Source organism: Cupressus sempervirens, chromosome 11 (genome assembly GCF_028749045.1).
Source record: "Cupressus sempervirens isolate cs-2001-9-10 chromosome 11, ASM2874904v1, whole genome shotgun sequence".
Classification (NCBI taxonomy): Eukaryota; Viridiplantae; Streptophyta; class Pinopsida; order Cupressales; family Cupressaceae; genus Cupressus; species Cupressus sempervirens.
In genome coordinates this window covers 293246938-293272826 of record NC_143128.1, presented here as the reverse complement: position 1 = coordinate 293272826, position 25889 = coordinate 293246938, and the positions used below count along the sequence as shown (strand labels likewise).

Genomic DNA, 25889 nt, shown 5'->3' with positions numbered 1-25889 from the left:
TATCTCATTGACGATCTCATTATCATCACGCAATATTTGAAATTCTGCACAAAACTCCTTAATGTTATCCCAAGTGTTTAATTTCTGCGGATCTATGTCAGTAAACCAATCAATCGCAACACCCCATAGGGTGGCTGGAAACTGTCAGACCCATTCGTTCACATCTGTTATGCCATTCACTCTCCAAATTGTTTCACATGTTTTATAATGTCGAATGGGATCAGCTGCTTCGTCACCATCAAATTTAGACAACTTTTCTTTCGGACTTGCCATTATCACTGTATGTTGGGGGTTTTGTTGTGTACTTGTGCTGTTTTGCACTCCCGCGCTGTTTTGAGCACCCGTGCTGTTTTGAGCTCCAGCGCTGTTTTGAACATCCGCGCTGTTCTGCACACCCGTGCTGTTTGCAACACCCACGCTGTTTTCGACTTCCGCACTGTTTTCAACACCCGCACTGTTTGCAACACTTGCGCTGTTTTCGACTTTCGCGTTGTTTGGTGAAGAAGAGGTTTCGTCCACCGAAGCTGTCCGTTCCGAAAGTATATCTCGGACGAAGAGGTCACTCCACGCTCGTGCTCCCTCGGCACTCTAAGTCGTGCGAGTCGATCTCCTTCCGTAACGATTCTCTTACCGTGGCGTATGTAGGTTTAAAAACTCCTCCCTCGCTTCTTCCACCAAATCAAGCCGTTGTCGAGTCTCCTTAAACAATCCTTCCGCGCTCTTGTTTCTGTCGGCAATCTTCTGGAATCTCCTTCGGTGCTCTGTCTGCTGAGCCAGAATTAAATTTTTCTGCGCAATGCGTATGTCATCTTTTTCCTTTAGCTTATTCTTATTTTTGTTCAACTGATTCAGCATTTAATTCATATCAGCCTGCCTGCGTACCAGGTCCATCGGGCAACGACACCAAATGTTTACCGTATTGGGTAAAGAAATCAATGCATAGACAATAGGTATGAAACAACAAAACTTTATTATATTCGTATATGCCAATATTACATTATGCTCCATCCGAACTGATGATTACAATGCTTCCCGAAAGGGGTATTAATACTATCCGCCGAACCTTCTTGAAGGAGTCCGTCGGCCCAATACAACATGTCGGCTACATAATATAAAATCTACTAACAACAGACTTTTTTTTGGTTTTAAAAAGAAGGGAACACTATGCTGCAATTTTGATTGAGAGATAAATTTTGGATAAATTTTGGAAAGTATGTACACTTTTTATCTCTGAAATTGAAAATCTCTTTTGTCTTCTTGGTGCAAGGAAATGAAATGAGATATGCTTTGGGTTCCTTATACTGAAATCAAAATTGTTATGCGTTGTAGTAGACATTCTCATGGTACTATGTGAGTGTTTATGATGATAATGAATGTTCTTGATAGTACTGGTTGCTTTCAAGCGTAGTCCTTGATCACCCTTGTTATCAATCTTGTTTACCGAAGAAGGTCGTGAGGGCGTGTGGTGCATTCGTCTTGGATGACTTTCTCTTGAACTTTGAAGTTTTAAATTCTTTATTTGAAAATCCTTTAAAAATTATATCATACGAGGGAGCTGCCCCTCTAAATGCAGAGGAAGGTCGCATACCAAGGGCCTCTCCAACTTTTGTGAACGATTTGCCACACTCCGTTGGGCAAATTCTACTATGACAAATCTGTTTACCAACAGATTTTTCGCGACTCTACTGGGGAGACTGAACGAGGAAAGTTTGACAGTCGCCTGTAATGAAGCACAATGGTGCTTCCACATGAGAACATTTTTCCGCTTCTCCAACCAAACCTTGGCTTCCAAAACACCTAGGAGGATATCATCTCAGACTTGAACACTCCAGCCTGGAGGTGTAGACGAAGTGCGCAGCAATATCATCAAGTAAACCAAGTTCTCGAAGAGTTCGGGGAAATCTTGCGAAGAGCTCCTATTGGTCAGGACGTAGTAGTCATTGAAAGAATAGTAGTTATCCCAAGAAGAAACAGGTAGAATCTTGGTCACATTCAAGGGCAAATAAATAATAATCACTAAGCTGGCTTACAAACCATACACCCGTGTAGACAAACAAAAGGGTTTGGTAGACGAAGATTTTGAAGCCCTTCGAAAGTTAGATTTCAAGCCAGTTACTCCTAACAAGAAGAAAAAGGTCAAGTCTGTTAGTAGGTCTTCTTCACCAAGGCTACTATTTCTCTTGTGGCCTTTCAAGCTTTGATTCTGCCAGGTACTCTTGTACCTTTAGCTATAAATTTGCAGCCCTTGAATATCATTCTTCCGACTATGGCACATCAAGCACCGCAGCCACTAGTCCCATGGGGAGCTGCTATTGGTCCTCTAGCTTTAGGGAACCAATTACATGACATGCCCCGTTGGTTATCGAAAAATTCTTCCTAAGTTTTCTGGTGATGGAAAAGTCACTACTGATCAGCATATAAGTGCATTCTTTACAGCAAGCGGTATTCTTGTAATTCAACATGAAGATGTTTCTGTACGTCTTTTTGTTGAAACACTCACTGAAGCTGCAGCAAAATGGTTTGGACAGCTACCAGCTAGATCAATTACTTCATGGGCAATTACTTCATGGGTAACCTTGATTCAAGCTTTCGAGAGGAGATTTAAAACTGTTGAAGATGAACATTTGCTTTTTTCCTAGTTGACTCAAATGAAGAAGGAAATTCATGAGCCAATGTGAGAATTCATTGCTCGTTTTAATCAGATGGTGAATCGAATTCCTGTCAACAAAAGACCCACTGAAGAAAATCAAATGACTTTCTTCATCAGTGCTCAACCCTCTGACGTAAGCTTTCAAATACGAAGGGCAAGACCTCCTAATCTAGTGGCTGCGCAAACTTTGGCTATCGAGGTGGAAGACAACTTGCTTAGTTCAGGAAAATGGAGTCGTGATCTACAAAAGGAAAAAGGTCAACAAGCCCCTGTCGCTACCACTGATCCTTTATACCAAAAATTGGCTAATGATGTGCTACAACTCAAAAAGAAGTTGCCCTATAATCCTCCACCTTTGTATCAAGATATTCCAAGGAGAAATTATATGCCATATCAGCAAAACAGACAAACTAAATGGCTACCCCAATCAACACCAAGATTAGCCATCGAACATCCCTCATCATCTAGTAAACAGGCTGCTATGTGTGATTTTCACCTAACAACAGATCATGATGGAGCAAACTGTCCCGAGATGGCTAGATTCATGCAAATGCATTTGACGGCGAAGAAGATAGAAGAATATGCGGCTCCTGAAGATGTAACAAAACCTACTATTGGGACCTCTTCTATTAACTTTTTGGAATATGAATCGGATGGTGAAAAAGTTGAAGATATTAACAATCATTCTTGCAATGCGGCTACACCAAGTTGGAGATAGAGATTGGAAGAAAAGTGGAGTAAACAAGCAAAGGAAAAAGCTTCTGATGAGACTGCCAAGAGGATTCTATCTCGTAAGCATACTCCGGAAGAGCCTTCACAAGTGAAGGAGACAAATAAGGGTCAAACCCCTCCCATCATTGAAGACTCTTTTGATTTTATTGATCACTATAAGAAGACCAAAGTACAAATTTCTCAGTTGGACTACCTAAAGGCAAACCCTCATCAATTAGAAAAGTTGATTCAATGTGTTAGTAATGCAGAAGGATCGCCTAAGATCACTATCAACCATGAATTAGGAGTTTCTTTGGAAGTAGAAGATAGTTTGGAAGGGCCCCCGACTGAGAGTCTTTTGTTGCAGCGTCTTTATCAGACAAACCTGAGCCTTTCTATGTTTCTCTTTATATAGCTGGATGCAAGTTAAGTAATTGTATCATTGATTCTGGTGCATCCGACAATGTTATGCCTTCAAAGGTGGCCCATGCCCTAGGTCTTTCATTAAACAGACCATTGGGAAAGGTATATTCTATGGAGGCGAAACAAGTTCCGCTGGTTGGCCAATTGAAAGATGCTCAAGTAGCACTTGCAGCACGTCCTGAGAAGAAGTTAAAATTGAATATCTTGGTTGTTGATATTCTTGCCAGTTATGGGATGCTTTTGAGCAGAAGTTTTTTCAAAGATCTTGGTGGTGAGATAAAGATGGACATGTCTCATGTCCTTATCTCGATTGGAGATAAAAAGGTTAAACTTAATCCTGAACCTAAAGCTAAATATACAGTCTTGAAATCAGATGATCCAAGAATTGAAATATTGTATGTTGATACTGGGCATGGAACGTATATGATGACATCCACTGAAGAAGATGTGACTGAGCCTCTCATGCTTGATATAACCAATGAGTTATGGTCAATGGAGTTTGATGGAAGTTCTTCTTCTTCTGGTTCAGGTGCTGGGATAGTGTTGATATCATTGAAAGGAGAGAAATTTCCAAAAGCTTATAAGTTAGCTTTTGAAACCACCGATAATACCGCGGAATATGAAGCCCTTCTACTTGGTCTCAAGTACGCACAAGAAAAGGGAATCAAGCAACTCAAGGTATCTGGAGATGCAGAATTAATTGTTAACCAGGTGTGGAGGCAATACCAAACAAAGAATGCCAAACTAAAAGCATATACAAATAGAGTGTGGGATGAGATTGAGCATTTCGATGCTTTTTCTTTATATGCTATCCCTCGTGAACAAAATTCTAAAGCAAATTGTCTTGCAGTCTCTGCATCTTTACTTATTCCTCACCCTTAGTTCAACAGAGACATTTACACAGTAGAGATGATTCATAGACCCAGTGTGCCTGATAATGATTGAAACTGGCAAGTTTTTGATGATGATGGGCAAATAATTGCATTTCTCAAGGGAAGGCCTCCATTTTCAGACCTGAAATTTGAAGGATCGCATAATAATAATGGAACACCAGGAGATGATCCTGAGGTTATTCAACTGGAAGGTAATGTTATCCCGAGAGGATTAGTCACCCTAGAAAGTCTTTTTGATAAGGAAGATAAAAGGAAAGAGAAAGTTGAAGACACTAAACCTTCTAGTTGTTCAGGTTATGAGAAAGTAAATATTGGTTCTGAAGAAAATCCAAAGATGGTCCTAATAGGGAAAGATTTGACATCATAAGAGAAAGAAGAATTCACAAAATTGCTGAAGGCCTACCAAGACGTTTTTGCTTGGGGTTATGACGATCTAAAGGAATTCATGAATGGGAAATTTAAACATCAAATTCCTTTGAAACCTGGTTCAACTCCCTTTCGGCAAAAGAAAAGGCAATTCAATCCCAAGGTAGCTGACGCTATTTTCAATGAAGTTGATAAGATGCTTAAAGCAAAGATTATCTATCCCATTCACCATTCAACATGGGTAGCCAATATCATTCCTGTCAGGAAGAAGAATGGTGAGATAAGAATATGTGTTGACTTTCGCAATTTGAATCAGGCGTCACTTAAGGATAATTATGGAATCCCTGTCATGGATCATATTCTGCAGTTGGTATCTGGCTCAGAACTCATGTCAATGCTAGATGGCTTCTCTGGTTATAATCAAATCAGTGTCGCACTAGAAGACCAACATAAAACAGCTTTTACCACTCCATGGGGTACGTTTGCCTATAATTGTATGCCTTTTGGTTTGATAAATGCCGGTGCCACCTTTCAACGGGCAATGGACCATTCATTTGAGGATTTCAAGAATAAGATTATTGTGATGTACCTTGATGATCTTATAGTGTTTTCAAAACAGAGAAGAGATCATGTGCACCATCTAGAAGCTATCTTGCATCGATGTCGAACTCAAGGCATCTCACTGAATCCTAAGAAGTCTATATTTGGGGTTTTTGAGCTCTAAGAAGGAATTGCCTCATAATCAGTCATTGGTGGAGCTCCAATTCGTCATGGACCTACTGTGCATGACCTACTTTTGCAAGACCAGAGATGTAGGCAAGTGTTTCAGGATTGCAGCTGGATAGACTATTTTCTGAAGCTAACTAGTTATAATGATGATGTTGTCCTACAATTTCTAGGTTTTTAAAGAAATAATGTTGCTAATGTGAAGGGTTTTAGAGTGGAGCTTTCAAGAGAAACTGTAGCAGAGGTATCTGGGTTACCCATAAATAGAGAATGGTACCCGAAGGGCCCGTTTGGTTGCAAGCGTAGGAATTGAGAATTAGAATAGAAAATTTGAATGAGAATGGAGAATGAAGAATAGGAATGGAAAAATGCAATCCAATCTTGTTTATCCCTTGTTTGGTTATGCAAGCTTAAATTGGAATAGGGTTAACTTGCAATCGGCGCCATTTGAAAATATTTCTGAAAATGCAATTGGCGCCATTGGAAAATCGCTGAAATATTTGAAAATATTGAAAACAAAGTTCCAGCGCTCACCCCAGGTCAAAGCAAATTTGAAAATTTAATCAAATTTGAGAAAGCTAAAATGGATGCAAGAATAGCAATTCCAATTACAGGTATTTTTTGGAATGGACAAAAGCTCATTTTGAGGCTAAAATGAGAATACGTATTCCTATTCCCTATTCCTATTCCACGCACCAAACAAAGAATACAAATCATAATCTAATTTCCTATTCCTATTCCGGTTGTATTCCAGCAACCAAACGGGCCCTAAAAGAAAAGATGCTAGGTCTACTAGAGCTCAATTTACCCTACATGCAAACCCTCCTCTAGAGGTAGATAGGAAGAAAGGCACAAAAATGATGTCATTGCAAGAAGAATACATATAGATAGTAACCTATGTAATAAAGTATCTTACATGTGAGGGTTGACAATCCTACTTGCATTTTGCCCACTTAAAATTGTTAAACCGCATTGAACACCCTAATAGGTCAATAAATGTATGCTTTACAACCTTTTCCTTTGTAGTGCCTCTAAGATACAAAAAGATACACCTAATTCTATTTTGTAACATCGTCTGATTCAATTGATTATAAAAAGGGCTCTAAGAAAAATGTCCCCAATGTCATGGGAAGAATTTCTAGAAGTATTGAGATTTGAACGGGAATATGTAGGACCTAGAGGGACTAGGCTATACCATAGGGTCAATACTTCAGAGGAGACATTTAACATTGAATGATATGAGCATCTTTGCAATATTGAATGATATCAAATGAGGGATGAGGCTTACCATTTGGCTCAAATTTTGCTTGTTCTTTCCTCCAAGAAGAGGAAGTAGATGCACTAGCTGTAGTTGGTGAAGAGCCATGAGCCGTGTTCTGGGCAGGTGCTGAGTTCATCAGATTCTTATCTCTTTGACTTCTTGGTGCTAGTCATTTGTACTCCATCCAAGGTGGCGAAGCAATCACCTTATAAGTCTGAATTTGATTCATACTCCAAGAAAAATGTTCCAGAGTTGCCAGGGGGAGCAAAATCATTTCACTTCCAGGATATTCCACTTTCAGCTCATTACTAGCATTGAGCTGCTTGTATCTATTCATCTCCGGACAAGAGTTGCCGTCGTGATCCGCTCTTAAGTGAAAAATGCACATATTTTGCTTCTTAGGAGCTGCCTCTATGGCAAGCCTTTGTTGAGCGGATGGTAATTGTAAGGGTTTTCCTTCATGTTGCCTTTTAGGAATGTCCTAGTAAGGTTGTTGTTGGAAGGAACTGTTTTACCCATTTGCCTTTTCATGGCAATCATGTCATTTGATAATTTTTGAAGCATTGCTTTCGTGTTATTGGCTGTACCAGCAATAGAGTTTGTCAAAGTTCCGCTCTGAAGTTCTCTCTTCCACTCCAGCTGCTATTAGGTTATCCTCCAACTCTATCACCAAGGTCTGAGCAACTTGAAGATTAGCCACATGTGCTCTTCTGATTTGAAAACTGATATCTAGAGGCATCGAACTAATGAAAAACATCTTCTGATTATCTACAGTTGGCCTACTCGCAGCAAGGATATGGTTGACCAATTTGTTGAACCTTGTGATGAAATCTCTCATGGGAATACTAAATTCCTTTTTAATTTGTGTGAGTTGAGACAATAGAGTATGTTCATCTTCTATACTTTTATAGCTCAACTTGAATTGATTCTGCATGTCGTCCCAATTCGTAATGCATCCCACCAGAAGATGTTGAAACCAATCAGTTGTGTTTTCAACAAGAGTCTCTACGAACATCCTTACTGCTACATCTTCATGCCGAGGGCAAACAATGCTACATGCTGCAAAGAAAGCAGCGATGTGCTTATCAACCGAGACTTTCCCATCACCATTGAATTTGGGGAAGTTCTTTCGGGAAGCTCTTGGTAGGTCATTATTAGCAGCAAGCCGACTGGGGCCAATAGGATTACCCTAGGGCACATCCATTGAAGTGGGAAGAATTACTGGTAGTGGCTGAAAGGTGATGACAGTAGGGGCTACCACTTCGTGTAAGGTGAGAGTGTTACACAATGATGGGATCTAAGTGTGGAAGATAGGAGGGGAAGAGGAATGACTGCATCTCTGGGAGACGAGAAGGGGTGGCAGAAATAGAGCTCCCCGAATACCTTGAAACACTAGATCCTGTGAGCAAGTTCTCCCTCTTCTTAGAGGATCTTCTAATATTGGGAAATTGACTTTCTTTAATTCATCAAACACTGGGTCAACTTGCCCTTTGCCACGAGCACTTCTGGAACACTTGGGATCCAAGGTGAATTGACTTAGTTTACAATGGGTGTGCTTGTCTCAATCTTCTTTGCTGCAACACCTTCCCAATACTCAACATTGGCTTCCTCTCTCTCTAGTGCAAAGCTGACTCTTCAATAATCATCAAGGGATTTTCAATTTTTCCAGGCAAGTGTATTCAACTGGTTTATTATATCTTCTTGTTCATCCTTGAAGCCAAGGTTGGGTTGCATTACTGGGATTTGTCTTTCATTAGGCAACATCATTTTTCCTCATGAGCTAATAGGCATGACTAAATAAACTGAGATGGATCTCTAAGTTATCCCAATAAAGCCACAGACAGACTTACTAAGAAAAACTTAAGAACTTAGGATAGGCAAGGACTTACCTAGTAGAGTTGCCAAAAACTATTAGTTAACAGTTTGTCTTCCTTAATTTCAATGTCTTATACCTTGACTCTTGAAGTGCCCAATAGTAAATGGAAAACAAAGCGGCTAACAACATAATGGGTCAGTGTAGTAATCTATCAAAGACTCTTGAATTGAAAGGTACAACTCCCTTTAAATGCAAGATTTGCAATGAATGTGATTTTTTAAATTTTTGGGGTATTCTCTTTACTAGAGAGCAGAAGAGGCAAAACCAGATTGCTTAAAGCTTCAAACAATCTAGGCGACTTTCAAATCTAACTCCTAAAATGCAATCTATTCTATCTTAGATGGAAGATTGAAAACATGCAAGACTACCTACCGTAGCATGAGAGGAGAGAGAGTGATTAATTTAGCAATGCTCAGATTGCTAGAATAATTGAAATTTGACAATACACGGATTTTCCCCTTTTCAGCTACTTCATTAATCAAATCTCAAGCTTCTCATACAATCTATAAAACACACATGAACTAACATGCACAATACTGGGGAATAAAGTATTGAGGAAAGTAAAGCTTACAATCCACAGAGATGAAAGAAATAAAACCAAGTTTATTTGCAATCAATTTTCATTTATAGCACATTCATGCCAAGTACTATACGACAACCAAATGAACAACGAAATTAAAATGTAGACTTAGAGTCACACACAATAGTCCCAACTGCAGGGGTTCGCCTACAAAATAATTTGCCGATCTCACTAATTTTATAAAAAGTTACTTATATAGGCCTCTCCATAAGAGCCAATTACATTCGATGATTACATTGCAAAGAATCTTTGAACAGAGGATGCTAAAAATAGGACTTGACTGGTCATCGTCCGTTACAAAGTTTAAGCCTACTTCCAAAAATGACTACAAAAGAGAAATTAAGAAAACAAAAGGGAGAGGGATAGTTGTCTGAGAGAATATCAGAGCATCAAACTTTCTTTGGGGTCACAACCTTAGCTCTATATGCTTTCATTGCATCCGTTACTTTATCCAGTTCATCAACACCTGGGATTATGATGCTATTAGCTCAAATCATCCAATAGTCATGCATCTTTGTCAACTCGTCCATTCTAGCAACTTTTGATTGGAATTGTTCTGATGCTCATCTTAGGATGGAATCTGTTGCTGAAAGCTCCTGGATCGTTAACACCTGGAAGTTAACTGGATTAGTGGCCTCATCGACAAATTGTAGGAATTTGGCTCGATGTCCACCAATTGACCATTACTGGATACATATGATTTCGTTTGCAACGCCTTTATGTGTTCAAAAATCTTTTCAATGACCTTCTACACTAAATCATGCACATCCTTCAGCTCATTTTTTGATCTTACAGAGCTTTCCACAATGAACTCCAGTGGTTGCTTCCAATGAAGCAATGGTTCTTGACCTATTTTGAGGATCTCATAGGTCGTGGCAATGTTAGTCTTCATATCTATCATCTCTTGCAACAAGGCCAATTGCTTCGTCAGTTTATCTGATGCTTTGTGCATGGTAGTTTCATGACTAGACAATGCTTCCCTCACCTTGTCAATATCTAACAGATTTCCAAGGTTCTCAATGAGAGGGGGACCTTGAGCCTTCATTTGATCAATCCATGGGTGACCAATTTGACCAAATTGCCTTTCCTATAGTAGCTTTAAAAGCAAGTTCTTTCTCTCTTCTGCACTTGGATCAAATGTACTAGTAGAAATGCTTCCAAGTGCAGCTCTGATGTAGGCCATTAGTTCTTTACTTGAGGCCTTGAGTACCTCTTTCTCTGCCCTTAATTCTTCCAGTCTGTCCTCTATCTTTTCATTGGTTGATTTCCATATATTAACCATGGAATCATGCATGGCAATACCAATGTCGATTGTTCTGATCTGAATGTCATTGGTAGTAGCTCATGAAACTTGTCCTCTTTTTGAGGTTTTGCTATCTCCATCAACATATGATTGGTAGAGGGATCAGTGGCCAATGCTGCTACAGACTTTTGCTTCTTCATCTTCTTTGATTGTGGCTAAGAAGAAGTAGCTTGCATGATGAGGTCCTTGGATGGGTCAGCTTCCTCATATCTTCACTTTTTCTGATCAATGGTCTCTTCCAACCATGACTTGGTTGAGAGGACATTGATCAATGACTGAAGGGCTGTAGGATCAAAGAGCTTCCTTGCCACTGGGGGTGTCTTCTTGCTCTGAGTGGCAGTGGGGAAAGTAGTCACTTTAGTAACTGAGAGGGCCAAGGTATCATTATGCTGAGATGCATCTTTCTCTTGACCATCCTTGGGATTGGTGTCACCATCAAGATTGATGACTTGGACGGGGGAAGAAGGCTTGGCCATTGATTCATCTTGCTCCTACTCTTTATCCTTCCCCTTATCCTCAACTTTTCTTGTGTCCAGGAGAGATCCTCGTCCACAAGTAGGGGTAATCTGGATATTCTTCTTCGGAGGTTGATATCTGCCCTGACTAATGGACTGGGCTGGGCTTGCTGATGTAGAAGTGGGAGTAGTGGTGGAGGTAGCTATAGTTGACTGAGCAGCTTCGAAAGCTAATCCACCAGTGGAGCCTATACTTCCCGTTCTTTCTTTCTTGCCCTGGTCCACTCCACCCATTTGTTCGTCCTTTTAATGATCCCATGCATTAGGACCTCCATTGTATCGATAATAGGACCTTCAGGTGGAGTTGACACAATGGAATTCCCTTCATCTTCTCGAAGGATGAGGGATGCATATAGGAGCCATCATCTGCAATATCAGAAGTATCAACAAAGTCATTATATAACTTAATTTCATCAATTGTTAGCCTGGACCAATACCTCTCCTTGGTTTGATATTCATTATGACATCCAGCCCAATAATCTTCAATGTTTGAAACGTGTCTGTGAGCATATCCCAGCTTCAAATGATCTCTTACGTAATTCATCGGGTCATATTGATGCTCGAGTACCTCATAATCCACCAGTTTGAACCTACTCTCAAAACTTTTAACTAGATTTTTAGCATTGGATCTAGAAGCATAGGAATAGGGTCCAACCACTATTGGGAAGAAAATCCTAGCTATTTTCTTTACATTAGAATACAAGGTGTTCACTTCTAGTTTTTGTCGACATAATTCAATAAGAACAACCTTGTCCTCAGGGTACCTAGGGAGTCTTTTAGGAAACCCATCAAAAGCATTGATCCGCATGTAGGAGAAGCTCGAGAATTGGATGAAAGAGCATTCGAACTGGGCTATAGCCAAAATAGCTTCTGGTGAAAATCTTTGCTCTAGGCAGCCTTGCAATTCCCGACACAACCTTATAGTGAAGGCATCATTCGCTTTTACGTACTCGAAGCTCCTCTACCGCTGAAGGTGAGCGTGGAACTCGTACACCCTTGTACTCTCATCATAGTCATTGATTTTGGGAAGACCCAACCACAGGTGATGCGTGGCCAAGGCATATATTAAATATGAGGACATATAGAATTTGCTTGACTGCCTTAGCTGAATTTAACCACGAGGCAAGCTCATCACATATGATTTTGGCCCAGTCAATCAACAGTCCTTTAGCACATATGGCCTACACCAAGAAGAAGTGATGCTCAATGAAATCCAGAATTTCTTCCTTTCCTTTCAAATTTAGTAGTAGTGCTAGGATGTCGATGATTTCTCTTTTCAAATTGGTTTTGAAAAGGGTTTTCGACATTTTGCTCTTCTTTGAATGAGGTGTTTGGAACCAGGTTCTTTGCATATCCTCTCTCCTCAAAGTCTTCTTTTTGTTGAACATAGATGCAGAGGACCCAAAATCGATGTCGCAGTATTCTTCCTTCACTGGCACACCGAATGCAAATTGCATCAAGGCCTTATTTATCAAGAGAATGATAGATTGATTAGGAAGCAAGATTTGCTTTGTTTTTGGATTATATCTCTCAATACACTCTCTTACTAGTTCTGGAGCCTACACAGCCATGGGAAATCCAACGACTTCCACCAATCAGCTTTCCTTCAATTTCTGGGTGATCGGTTGGATGGGTTGAGAATTAAGCCTTCTGTGGAGATCACCTAAAGTCGTAGAATTTGAATGAAGTATTGGCGAGATCTTTCAATTGATTTTCCAAGCCTAGGAGTCGATTGTAACCTGATGCTCTAATTGCCATTTGGTTATGATTTCAAAGAGAGGGCAATTGCTCGATAAATAGCTGTTAAAACAATGAGGAAGCAAGTTTGAGGCAAATCCAATCAAATAGATACAAAAATCTGAATGTTGGTGCCACACGAATGAAATTAAACACAACCAACAATCATAATGGTAGGATTTGTAATAAGTTTGATAATTAACAACTATTAAAAAAAACTTTCTTTTTCTATGCATGTAAGGATCCATGAACACAGAAAACATATTACTCTTTTAAAGTGATATATTACCGAACCAAAGGATTTCAGTTTAGTGGAAATTCCCTCATTTACTTCAGAATTCGGAACCAGGATTCACACGATAATTCTTTATATACGGAGGAGAAAGCGCAGATCCATCTTTCCGTAAGCTTATCTTTCCTTTGATTTAAGATTGTAGTGCGAGCAATAATCCTTCAATACCTCAGGCACCTCATTTTCTTATTCTCTGCATCAAGTATCCGAATACTTGATCTACTTTATATCAGAAATGCACCTTTACAACTAACTTTCCCGGAAGCATCTTTTTGGCATCTCTGCGGAATATTCTCAAAGTATACTTGCATAGTTCTTTATCTTTCTAGTCTTTTAGAGAAATAGCCTTTATATTTTTGAAGGACGGAAAACTCCTCTAAGACCAAAATTTTCTGGGGGAAGAACCACTTTAAAGCATTCTCCATTGTTTTGGTTAGTTACCTTGTGTATCCTTGAGATGAAATTTCGAGCATGGATTCACCATCACAGGCTTAGATTTATTCCTTTTCAGCATCATGCTTGGGTCCCATTGATGCATAAAATCTTTGAATGGAGCATGAGCTTTGTTGGCTTCAAAAACAAAACCAAATAGTTTTGTTTCCATCGGGTGAGCAGCAAAAAAATGCAGACCCGTTTCTCTGCACAGAAATGGATTTTGACTTTGGAACTTTGACTCGAGACTTTCTTAGCTATAGCTTTCACTTCTCTAGATCCTTTCATCATAAGTCAAGCAGGTATATATCTGTGAATGCTATCATGACTTTGATCTTCAGGTTCCTGCTCGATGTAGTTCGCCAAGGCGGATAGCTAGCGTGGTGATTCAAAATCCGAAGGAAACGAGAATGTTGGAGCAAGAGAAATGTCACGGAAACAAGAGAAACTCACTTCTCATCGGGAAGACACTCAAACCATATCCTAACCAAACCTAAATCACTTAGGCCCCAAATGCATTGGAATGACAAGAATCCCACATGGAGAAATAAGGAAAAGTGAAGCAAGGGAGACCCGGAAAAGACACAAAGTGGGAGTCTTGGAAACTTGATGAGAAGTGAGTCACCTAGGGACTGTCTTGACAAACAACTAAACAAAATCTCAATGAAATGCCAACAACTACAAAAAAAAAAGGGATAGACTGAAAGTTGGCAACAACAATATTAATAAAATACATCTAAAGTATGACAAACTTTATATTAAGGTCTCAAATTTATCATATCCATTTTTTAAATAAACAAAACGATTTTAATACATCTAAAGTATGGAAAACTTTATATTAAGGTCTCAAATGTATCATATACAATTTTTAAATAAACAAAACAAATTTAAGTAATGATAACCTTTATGAGAGCATGTGAAATTTATTCAATGCATCTACCAATTGTACGGCCTTTAGCCAAAAGTGACTTTTACCCAGAATAATCTAAGAAAGACACGTGTGACCTTCCACATGCACCCTATGCCTTTCATATCTTGACACCATATTACAATTTTCACTACATTTGTCCTTTTTGCTAAGTGAATAAATATTAGTCTTTCAAAACTTCAAAGAAAGGACTTCCGCAAAGGATCTTCTAGGGTAGATATGGGCTCAGAACTTTGATTTCAAATTTCCCTCTCAAAAAAGTATAGAAGGTAATAGGTTGGTCTCGAAGATGATTGTTGGAACATTTGATCACAAAGAAAATACAGGACCTTCCTAGAATCAGACCTGCCTCCTAAAACCAGAAGCTTCAATTTTGAGTACCACGAGATGGATTTTTCATATTAGCTCCTACTTAAAACTTTCTTATAAGCTGGCATCAAAATAGTTTTGTATCTTCCTGTCAAGTGGTCTCCCCACCCAAAGGACTAATAATTTTGTCTTCCTTAATATTAAATGGAAGAACTTGAAATAAATCAAAGAAATCCATCTAGAGAAGATCAAGATTTCATTTCTTTCCAAACCAAGTGTTTTAACACTACTTCGTTTTTTAAGATATTTTATTTTGTGGGGTAACCTATATCATATTTTTTGTTTTTCAATCAATCATCACTTGGAAAACTAAATTCCACGAGTAGTCAATTCATCCCTAACATTTTAACAGTATAATCTGGTGAATTATAACATGTCACGAGGATCCACATAGCATGCAAGCACCTCTAATCAATGTCAGTGCCAGAAAGGAGGGTACCAAAACATCCACCCAACCACTTGCACTCCCAAGTTAAGCTTCCAGATAGACTAAGATTTTTGGTGCATATAACACCCTATGAGCCTAGCCTGAATTTTTAATTATTATCAATGTGGAATATGCCAAGGCATTTTAATTTTTTTGTTATCAAATAATTAGAGCTTCCCTGGTGCAGTACAATTTCCATAGTTTACTTTTATGCAATATTTTACTTATTCCATTACTCGCGACTTTTCAATATTATTTCTACTTTAATGTGCAGCACCCTTAAAGAAGATCATTCTGAATATTTAAAAGTCAGCTAGAGACTAGGAATTTACAGTTCTTTTTTTCAATTGAACTGATAGATTCTGAGTGATATAAGATCAAGCATTTAGAATTTTCAAATAAATTAAAAATTGTCAGAAAAATGGAGGGAGTTTGGGATTGCTTGTATTCGAAGAAAATGTTCTTTGAAGATATAATGTAATGCTCAATCAACCACCTCATACTTGGCCAGCACACTGTTCTTTATGTGAGACCCTCTTCCTTCTTATTTAACATCCTAAAACAAACAGGCTCCTGAAAGAAATAATGTCACTCCTTACATTCTCACAAACTATCGACATCAGATTCGAAGAAGAAAATTAAGAAAATACTCGACAAAGTTTAAACTTTATGGTAAAAGGAGGTAATTCTTCTATAAAACAGACCTCTGTGATGGTTTTGTTAATATCAGCTAACTTGCTAAGATCAAAGATTGAAAACCTTAAACAATGAAATAGTTATTATATGTAATGTGAATGAACATTCTGAACAGAAGTTTCCAGAATGAAGACATATATTACAAGAGAGGCTGAAGGAAAATGAAATGATACAATATGCACATTGAGGGAAAAGAATAGTTCTTTAAGACAGTCAAAATAATTGACATAATAGTCATGAAGGGTCAGTGACTTTGCACAATGACAAGAAGTGGTTCTAATAAAAGGAAGCAAAACTTCCATATTGTTTGTGTGAGGGATTGCAATTGTTACCAAAAGTGGAAGCACAAACAATGCACTTGATTTGTTTGATAAAGAGATGTCATCATATGGAATGAGTTTTGGATTGCTCAATATCTAGAAGAAATTAACGAGAGATGTGACTGGAATTATTCTGAGTTTAATCAAAAGAATTGGAGAAATCAAACAGCACCATAAGAACTTATATAAATCTACTCAGAAAAAATCCATGCATGGGTGAGAATTCCAGAAAAAGGTGATCTACAACTTAGATCCCAATTCCAATGGGAATTTACAGCTCTATCCTACTGGGGTTCACTATAAGCTCCCTGTCCACAGATAGACAATACTTTGTATATCCACTACTTTCTAAATCTACTATTTTAGGGAGCACAATAGTCATATGGTTGCTTTCTTTTATGGCATCACATGACAACAAAAGTAATCTTTGCTGTAATGAAAGCTGGTGCCATTGACGTTCTCATAAAAAGATTCCACAATTTTTATCCCAAATGGTGAGTGCAGAGAAATTTTCTCCAGAAAAAGTAAAAAAAGTTCAAGAAACAAAGAAAAGAGTCTGTGGAGTCTGATTTCCAGCACTAGCAGAGTTTGTAGATGTTAGACTCAAATGGGCACTAGGTGTTAATTGTTCAATTCAGTTTCGGCCTTCAGCTGGTGTCAATTCCAATTGGCTGTTAGGAAGTAAGCTCATAAAGAGGTCATTTTGAGTAGTATAGATTTAGATGGATGAATTAAATTTAAGTTAGTGTGATGCCTTTGATTGTATAATAAAGGGTAAATTGGTCCTTACCAGGGTTCCATTATCACATCAAAGTGTAACCACAACAGTTTTTGCTTTTTCTTTCTTTTTTTCCCCTGTAGAGTATGTTGCCATTTTTTAGTATATTCTAAAATTCATTTGAAATTTGATTTTTTCTCTCTCGTTGAGTTTAGTCTACATGTTTGCCTAATGTGTTTGGTAAATATGATTTGCATCCATCAGTGGTACACGGATGACAAATGTTAAATGACTGAAAGACAATACTAACTAACTAATTTGCTATCAAGGTCATGCTCAAGTCTGGGAAATTTGATTTGGTACATGAGATATTTGGAAAAATGGAGAGGTCTGGTGTGATTCCAAATGCCTTAACTTACAAAGGTAATGCAATGTTATCTTCCATGCTGGTGTGTTCTTTATTTTATTGTTTTTGTATACCATTGCTATTCCTTATTTTTTATGATTTTCTTGACTGCATTTTTACAGCCCTTGTGCAAGCATGCTGGAAGGAAGATAAAATTGATGAAGCTGTGATCATAATTGAAGACATGGAAAGTAGGGGAATAGTTGGTACAGCGAGTGTGTACTATGAATTTGCATGCTACCTCTGTAGTGCTGGTAGGACACGAGAGGCACTATTACAGGTCCTTTTTTCCTCCTGTTTCTCATCATTATTTTCACTGGTCAACACATAACTTATTTAATGCTAAAGGTGGAATGTATGGATTTTATTAGTGTTCAAATTTTCCAGGCTAGTGATGGGGTATGGGAACTGTGTTAACTTTGTGATATTTTGTATAGAACGTCTCACCATTTATTAGCAGATTGGGCCACACTCACAAAAAACCACCACACACAACACTGATAGACCACATGCTTAGAATTTGAAGATGCTAATGATTTTTATCTAATGTTGTGCTTGAGGGAAGCAATTTTTAGCCAGTAATGGTTGCATATACTAATAAACAAATTTCTTATAGTTATTTCTGCATTTCCTTTTATAAGGCACTTTCCATGCATCAGCTAGTTCATCTTGACAAAAATGATACAGGAAATGGGTATATAATTGGAAATACCAAAGCAACAATTTTAAGACCATTAACAGTTGTCACCTTGTTGAAAACCTACAAATTTTTTGTATATTCACCGGCCATTTAATTTTTTTATCAGTTATCTTGCTAGCCTGAATCAGTAAGTTGTCGAGCTTAATGATTATCCCTTTGTCATCTTTGTATTTCATAGGTGTAAACAATCATTCTTAGTATGAATTGATCACTTTTTTGATTTGATAGTTGTTATGTAATATCCTTACTGGGACTGTTATCAAAGTCTGATGTGTGACTGCTCAAATAAATTGATTCATTGTCTCTAAAGAAAGTTTTGACCCAAGAAGAACATTTTGCTTTCATTGATATTTAGATTCTATTACAACTGGTAACACAAATTTCTAATTGAAATGAAGAAGTAACAGACTGGAAATGTGTTAATCATTCAGCAAGAGAATAAAATGAAGCAACTTCTCACTCCCTTAAGGAAGACGTCTTACATGCAAGAAAGGACGTGATAGAAGAGACTTGAAAATTGGCGTACCAGTTCCCATTTTCCATGATAGGAGTGTGCCACGGTAGGGGAATATCCACGTCTGCTCCTACTTGCTCCAGCCCATAGTCTGTCCTGTGGTTCTCAGAATGGTCTCCGCCTTGGCTCTAGTAACCCCCACTCTATCACCACCTGAACATGTTACTGGTACATTCCCCTGTCCTGCAGCCGCATCAATACTGGGACTACGTACCACTGCTTGCCGTGGAGGATCAGATTGCTGGAGTAGATGCCGGCTCACGTAACAACTGTTATGGCTCTCAAAAATCCACTGCACATACTTATACCAATGCTCCCACAGATCTGCTACTGATGTCTACTCCTCCTACGGTTATGGTAGGTCATCCATGGTATGGGAATGTCCCATACGATAGCCGCACACCCTTCTTCCACGCTGGAGGACTCCCAGCTTCCCTTCCGCTGAGAGAGAGATGGATAACTGGTGCCTTGATTGCCATGCCTTTGTCTGGACTGTTATGTTTGTTACTCACACGAATGTTGACCCTTACAGCTATACTATCAATCGACTGGGCCAAATACTGAAAACAGACTATGCTAACATTCCATTACTATCAGAATTTTACAACTGTCACTAATCGTTATTGAACTTACTTCTTGGAAGCGGAATCCCATACAGCAAAGACGTCTCACAATGCAACTCCACTTCTGAAATGAACAAAGACTCCAACGAGAGGCTGGGCTACGCCCAATTTCTCAAACTGTCTCAATTCTTTTCCTTCTCGAGAGTAACCAGTCACATTTAAGCAACCTTGTCGTTTTTTAAATAATATTATATTTCATGCTATCAATCCCAAGGGAGCTCATTGCTTTTATAACCTCAATATGAGGGGAAGTACAAACAACTAGGCAATGTGGGATAAAGGCCATTTTCATCTTTTAGTCACTTAAGTTACTTTTGTTATAAAACGACTTTAAGTCATAAAGGAACTTTATAAAATAAAGTGACTTAACTATAGAAAAGCTCCTCAACTTAAATATTTCCCCAAAGAAACCAAATGAACTCCTGTGACCGACTGGTGTCCTCAAGATTAATGCCATTAGCCTATCTGGATGGAAAGATAGACCAACAAGGCCTAGCGCGAGAAGGGGACATTACAATTCTCCCTTCCCAAGATTGCTTGCCCTCAAGCAATCTCAGTGCTAGATGCTGCAGGATTGATTCGCCCTCCCAAGTGGCATCTTTATATGGCAAATCTTTCCATCGAACTAAATACTCCCTGATGGACTTGTTACATAGCTTCCTCTCTCTGATCTCAATCACCTTGACTGGGACCAAAACCAATTTCCCTTCCACATCAAATGGAAGCAATCCAACGGAAGGCACTACCTATAAATTAATCGCCTTCTTGAGGCAAGACACGTGAAAAACATTATGGATTTTACCGTCATCTGGCAAGTCCAACTCATAAGAAACCTCTCCAACCCTCTTGGTAATGCGATAGGGACCATATAATCTAGGCGGAAGCTTTTAGGATCAATTCTTCTTCAAGGAGCTCTACCTGTAAGGTTGGAGACAAAGGTAAACCATTTCACCTATCTCAATACTCCTCTCTGTCTGATGGTGATCAGCATATATCTTCTGCTGATTCACAGTCTGTAGGATGTTCTCCCAGAGAGATCTGAGAATGTCCTGCTGATCCTGTATCCAATCTCCAACTATGTGGTTGGTTTTCCCGCTTCTACCTTTTGCATCTGCAAGGGTGTTAGTACTCAAGTAGAATTACAAATCAAAATATAACATTATATATTAATTAAAGAATAACCTAAGTTCCTAATCTTGATTACTTCTCTTCTTAACGAGAAGCTCCGAGTAGATACTTAGTTCCTGAGGGAGGGTTCTCCATAGCTTTCGCCATTCTAGGACAACTCTCCACTAAGTATTGTCTTCTCATTATACCTCTCCTCGTTAAGACCTATGGATAATCGTTTTCGATTTAACCATCCTTCCTAGAAGATTTCTCAATCTAGGCCTTATGGATAACCTCAATGGCTAAATCCATCCTTTCATATGCATATGCTTGTACTATTTAGTATACTGACCTTCAGAGATGACCTTCGCCTTGATTCTTATTATATATTTTTTAATTTAGAGTTCTTATGATCTTTATATGTCAATTTGGTTCCCAACTCGGTATATCTCTAATCCTGGCTTAGTTGAATTAATTTGATTCAATTGGGAGGTTTTCTGGATTTCTTAGAGGTAGCAATTGATGATTTATGCACCCTATCTTTATCTATCTTGCAATTGTGGAAGTATTGTAACGGAAGAATGGAAACTTGACAACTTTAATAGTAACTCTATTCCTTCTCTCTTGATTGCAGATATCTTTGTGACTTACCTTATACATGACTGTTGTGATGAAGATTGTTACAGAAGGTTGCTTTATGTCCTTACACTTATACAGGTGTTTGAAGACTCCTCTCGACCTACTCCTGCGTATCTACTAATGCTCGATAGTATGACTTCTTGCCTGGATTTCGATTGTCAAGATTGGAACGCTGACACTTGGCTGAGAGTGATTATGTCTTTCATCTCTTCTCAAACGGTTTCCATGTCTTCCTTCCATGTTATGTTCGGTGGTATGCTGGAGGCTGGCTTTGGTCGATATCGCACAGATTGCACTCCCCGTAGTGTTCCTTGTCTATAGTGATTTTTGTCTTTCCTTCGTGTACTGAGGTGTATGCTTCTCTCTTCTCCTTTGATACTGTGCTCTCATTCTTTTTTGATACTTTGACTGTGGCTTTGTTCTCCTCTAATTCGATGCGTCTTCTTCCTTCACGAGGGCCATTTTATATGCGGAATGTGGGGTCTATCTAGAAGGTCGTCACAATTGACGGGTTGGCCTTCTTTCAATTAGTTCAATCTTATATTGTGAAAAACACTTACGTTAGCCTTTATTTTTTATATAACAATCATGATTGCCTTATTTTTAATGATCTATTATTGTTTAATCACTTACATTAGCCTTTTAAAAATAAAAAATAAAAAATAACCATGATTGCCTTTATTTGTTTTTAATATTTTAAAATAAGTGGTAAGGGAAATAAATAATTAATTATCCTAAAAATCAATGACAATTTGATTCAAGATATTAATGATAAATTGATGTATAGTTTCTATATGCAAAAATCCATTTATCATTCTTGACTTGTTTGTTTAGGTGTTATCACAGATGTTCTCTTGGAGAGATCCGAGAATGTCCTACTGATGTTGTATCCAATCTCCAACTAGTGGCGCTTTGTTGTCCTGTAAGGCCAGATCTACGAACGATAGTGGTTCACTGCCATAGAGAGCTAGAAACGGTGTCATCTAGATGGAAGTGTGGTAGGTGGAGTTGTAGCAGTACTCCCCTAAATATAACCATTTAACACAAGCTCTTTGTTGCCCCGCTACATAGTTCCAGAGGTAACCCTCCACCCATTTATTTACTATCTCAATCTACGCATCCGTTTGTGGGTGGTAACTCGTACTAGGTGTCAACTCTGTACCTGCTAATCTAAATAATTCCTGCCAAAAATTGTTGAGAAATTTGCTATCCCTGTCGCTCACAATGGTTCAAGGTAGACCATGTAGACGAAAAATCTCTAGAAAAACCAATTCGTCTATCTGAGAGGCCGATCAATTTGCCGCTATAGCATAGAATTGAGCAAACTTAGTCAATCTGTCCACAACCACAAAAATGGAATCTCTGCCTTGAACTCTCGCCAATCCTATAATGAAGTCCAAAGAGATACTCTCCCATTTTTGTGTTGGAATAGGAAGAGACTCTAATAATTCGGTTGGGAACTCATGCTCCGACTTGTTCTACTGACAAGTCTGGCATTCTCTGATATGCTGAAGGACATTGCCCTTGAGGCACTTTCATGAAAACCTTTCTCTAACCTACCTATAGATTTTGAGGAAACCTGGGTGTTCGGTTGATGGTGCATCATGAAGAGTATTCAAATTTTTTACCTTGGCTTAGACTCTGGCACAAGGTTGAGATCCTATCCTTATAAAAAATCAGATCATTGATTACCTTGTACCTATTGTCCTGGAGTTGCCCATCCATGATCCAACAAACTTGGGTATTCTTAGAATACTCAACCGGTAATTGGGACTTCTAATCTATTGTATCTCTGAAATGGCACAACACTCTACTACTGAAGGTCTCTTAGAAAATGCATCAGCAACCATATTGTTCTTACCCTTGACATACTCAATATCAAAATCATAGGCTTGAATCTTTTTGGCCCACTTTTGTTGTCTTTCATTGAGGTCCTTCTGTTCCAAGAAATATTGCAAGCTGTTGTGGTTCGTCTTAACCGTGAATTTTCCACCCACCAAGTACTGTATAAACTTGGTTAAGGCGTGCAATAATGGCTAGCATCTCCTTGTCATAGGTGGAATACAATCTCTCACTATCCTTGAGCTTCCAACTCTCATATGCTATTGGGTATCTATTCTGCATCAAAGCTGCGCCAATTCCATTCCCCGAAGCATCACACTCTAAGACAAAAGGGTGAGAGAAGTTGGGAAGTGCCAAAACAAGGCATGTGCTCATTACTGTCTTAAGCCTATCAAAGACTACCTCTACATCATTCGTCCACCTGAATGCGCCTTTCTGTGTGAGATCAGTGAGGGGAGCTGTTGTCAAAGAGAAGCCTCTAGCGAACCTCCTATAATAAGAGCAAAGACCGAGGAAACCTCTCAAATTCGCTACATTCTTTGGAGGCGGCCAATCTAGGACTGTTTCTGTCTTTTCCTGGTGTACCTTAACCCTTTTGCGCCAATCACATGTCCAAAGTAAAGAATCTCAGTCAATCCAAACTCACACTTCGATTCCTTTGTGAACAAAGAATGCTCCTCCATAATGCCAAGTACCTTGTCTAAGTGTTGCAAATGCTCCTCCCAAGTTCTGCTAAAAACCAGGATATCATCAAAGAACACCAACATGCTCTTGCGCAATTGCTTTTTAAAAATATGGTTCATCCAAGACTGAAATGTGGCCGATGCATTGGTGAGCCCAAATGGCATAACCAAAAACTCATAGAGTTTGTAGTGGCATTTGAAAGCTGTCTTATGCATGTCCTCCTCCTGAACACATATTTAATGGTATCTCTATGTAATGTCCCCTATTTTCCTCTAAAAGAATTTAATAATAAATATTAAAAAAAAAAAAGGAATAAAGAATGCTTTACTTCGAGAAATTATATATATATAGATCGGTAAGAGGCCAAAGCCAAGATTAATTATTATGTGTTGTAATTAATTATTATTATTATAATTTATTAAGTGCAATTGCAAGTAGATTCGAACCCAAGACCTCTTCGATAAGAGGCTCACAATTTACCATTGTGTTGTAGGCTCTTGCCTCTTTGAAAAACTAAATATTATAATATAATAATAATAATAATACCCTATAATATATTATCGTCCAAATTATTATGATGATGAAAGAAAACATTGTTAATATTATCTAATGTAATATCTCATCTATGAAAAGAGATAATAAATAACCATAGCAGAATATTGATATAAATAATAACTGTAAAAGTAAATATGAAATTAAATAAATTATAACTAAATCTAATATATATTATAACTAGATAAGATTTTGATATAAACTTACTTAATTAAAACATATCTATTAAATTCTAAGGATGTGACCATTCAAGAATAGAGCATGAAAGAGATAAAAAATGGGTATGCACAGGGAATAGGAAAAACTATCATGGAGCTAGAGAAGAAGAGTTTATTCAATAGAAATTAGAGGATAAAAGAAGCTATGCAGTCGGAAAAAACTCCAAAAACCCAAAGGACTTAAAATTATTGGTGAGTAACCAAGCATTCATAACTCATATTAAATCTCCCAAGAGAACACGTAGACATCTATACAGTCACCACAGATACATCTGGCAACTTGACCGTCCACAAAATATCAAGTCATCCAGTGTTTCATCTACACAAATAAATTAAAAAAGAATATATTGACAAGAAGCCATCAGATTCCCATACTCTGGAGATATTCAGGCAAGAAGAACGATTCTCAGAATGGCAGAAGAATGGGAAATCGTGAACGAGAAATAGACAAGAAGGGCAGGAAGAATACATCCGCAAGAGCACAAGGGAATTAAGAAAGGAGGAGAAAAAGTGGAGCAATAAAGATTTAGGGATTCACACAGTCAGCGCTCAGAAACAGTAAGGTGTTTGTCCACTTAAAACAGCCAAGACTATCTGGTATGGTAGCGACTCAGCAAAGGAAAAGAAATTATAGAGATATATATAATAAAAATAGGTCACTACATAGTCACGCAGGGAAGAAAATCAATTTCAAGAGCCAAACAAGGAAGATAAAAATTCAAGATTAACGTATCAATGGCAATTAAATATCGAATGGAGAATAGATTAGATAACCATATCAAGTGATAAACTTATGATCGTCTAAGTTACCAATTATGGTTATTAAAGGTACCAGTATCGACCATTTGATATCAGTTATCAATTCCATACCAACGATCAATATTCTACAGTCACTAATTGTTGAATATCACTTAAAGAAATATCCAGCATTTGTTTACGAGAGCTGTCTTATAATAAATAGTTATAAACATTGCAGATGAGAGACTATATTGTAATCGAATCAATATTATAATTTGGGGGCCAAGGCTTTAAAGGATATAATAATAAAAAATATCATCGCTAAAAGAGCATACTGTCATTGTCAGTTACATCAGTATGGTTGCAAGTGTGTAATTTGGACTTGAGATGGAAACTATATCACTGCAGAATGGAATTGTGAGTCACCAGACACAGGAGTTAAAAGATTATACTGAAGATGAAATTCTATGATTAATATTTTTGGCTATTTATGGCATCCATTCTAGTAATAAGTTAGAAAGGCAAACTACTATGATAAGTTCACAACATTACATAATCTCTTGGATCCCTTGATCTAAATTCTAAGTGCATGGATATAATCCTTAGTAGTGGAGATCAAAGTAATGTGAATTGGAATTGGATC

At 38.1% G+C, this 25889-nt stretch overlaps 1 protein-coding gene across 5 annotated transcripts in view; it reads left to right on the top strand.

Annotated features, from left to right (window-relative positions):
- LOC149529270 (pentatricopeptide repeat-containing protein At5g67570, chloroplastic-like) overlaps positions 1 to 25889 on the top strand; it is a 280374-nt gene that overhangs the window by 151761 nt on the left and 102724 nt on the right. For all 5 annotated transcript variants that reach the window (XR_016358611.1, XM_089809455.1, XM_089809457.1 and 2 more), the window contains 2 exons: positions 17553 to 17646; positions 17752 to 17909. Coding sequence is in view for 4 of the 5 variants with exons in the window: in XM_089809455.1 (XP_089665581.1) it covers positions 17553 to 17646; positions 17752 to 17909 (252 nt within the window). In the remaining variant the exon portion in view is untranslated. The remainder of the gene's footprint in view (positions 1 to 17552; positions 17647 to 17751; positions 17910 to 25889) is intronic.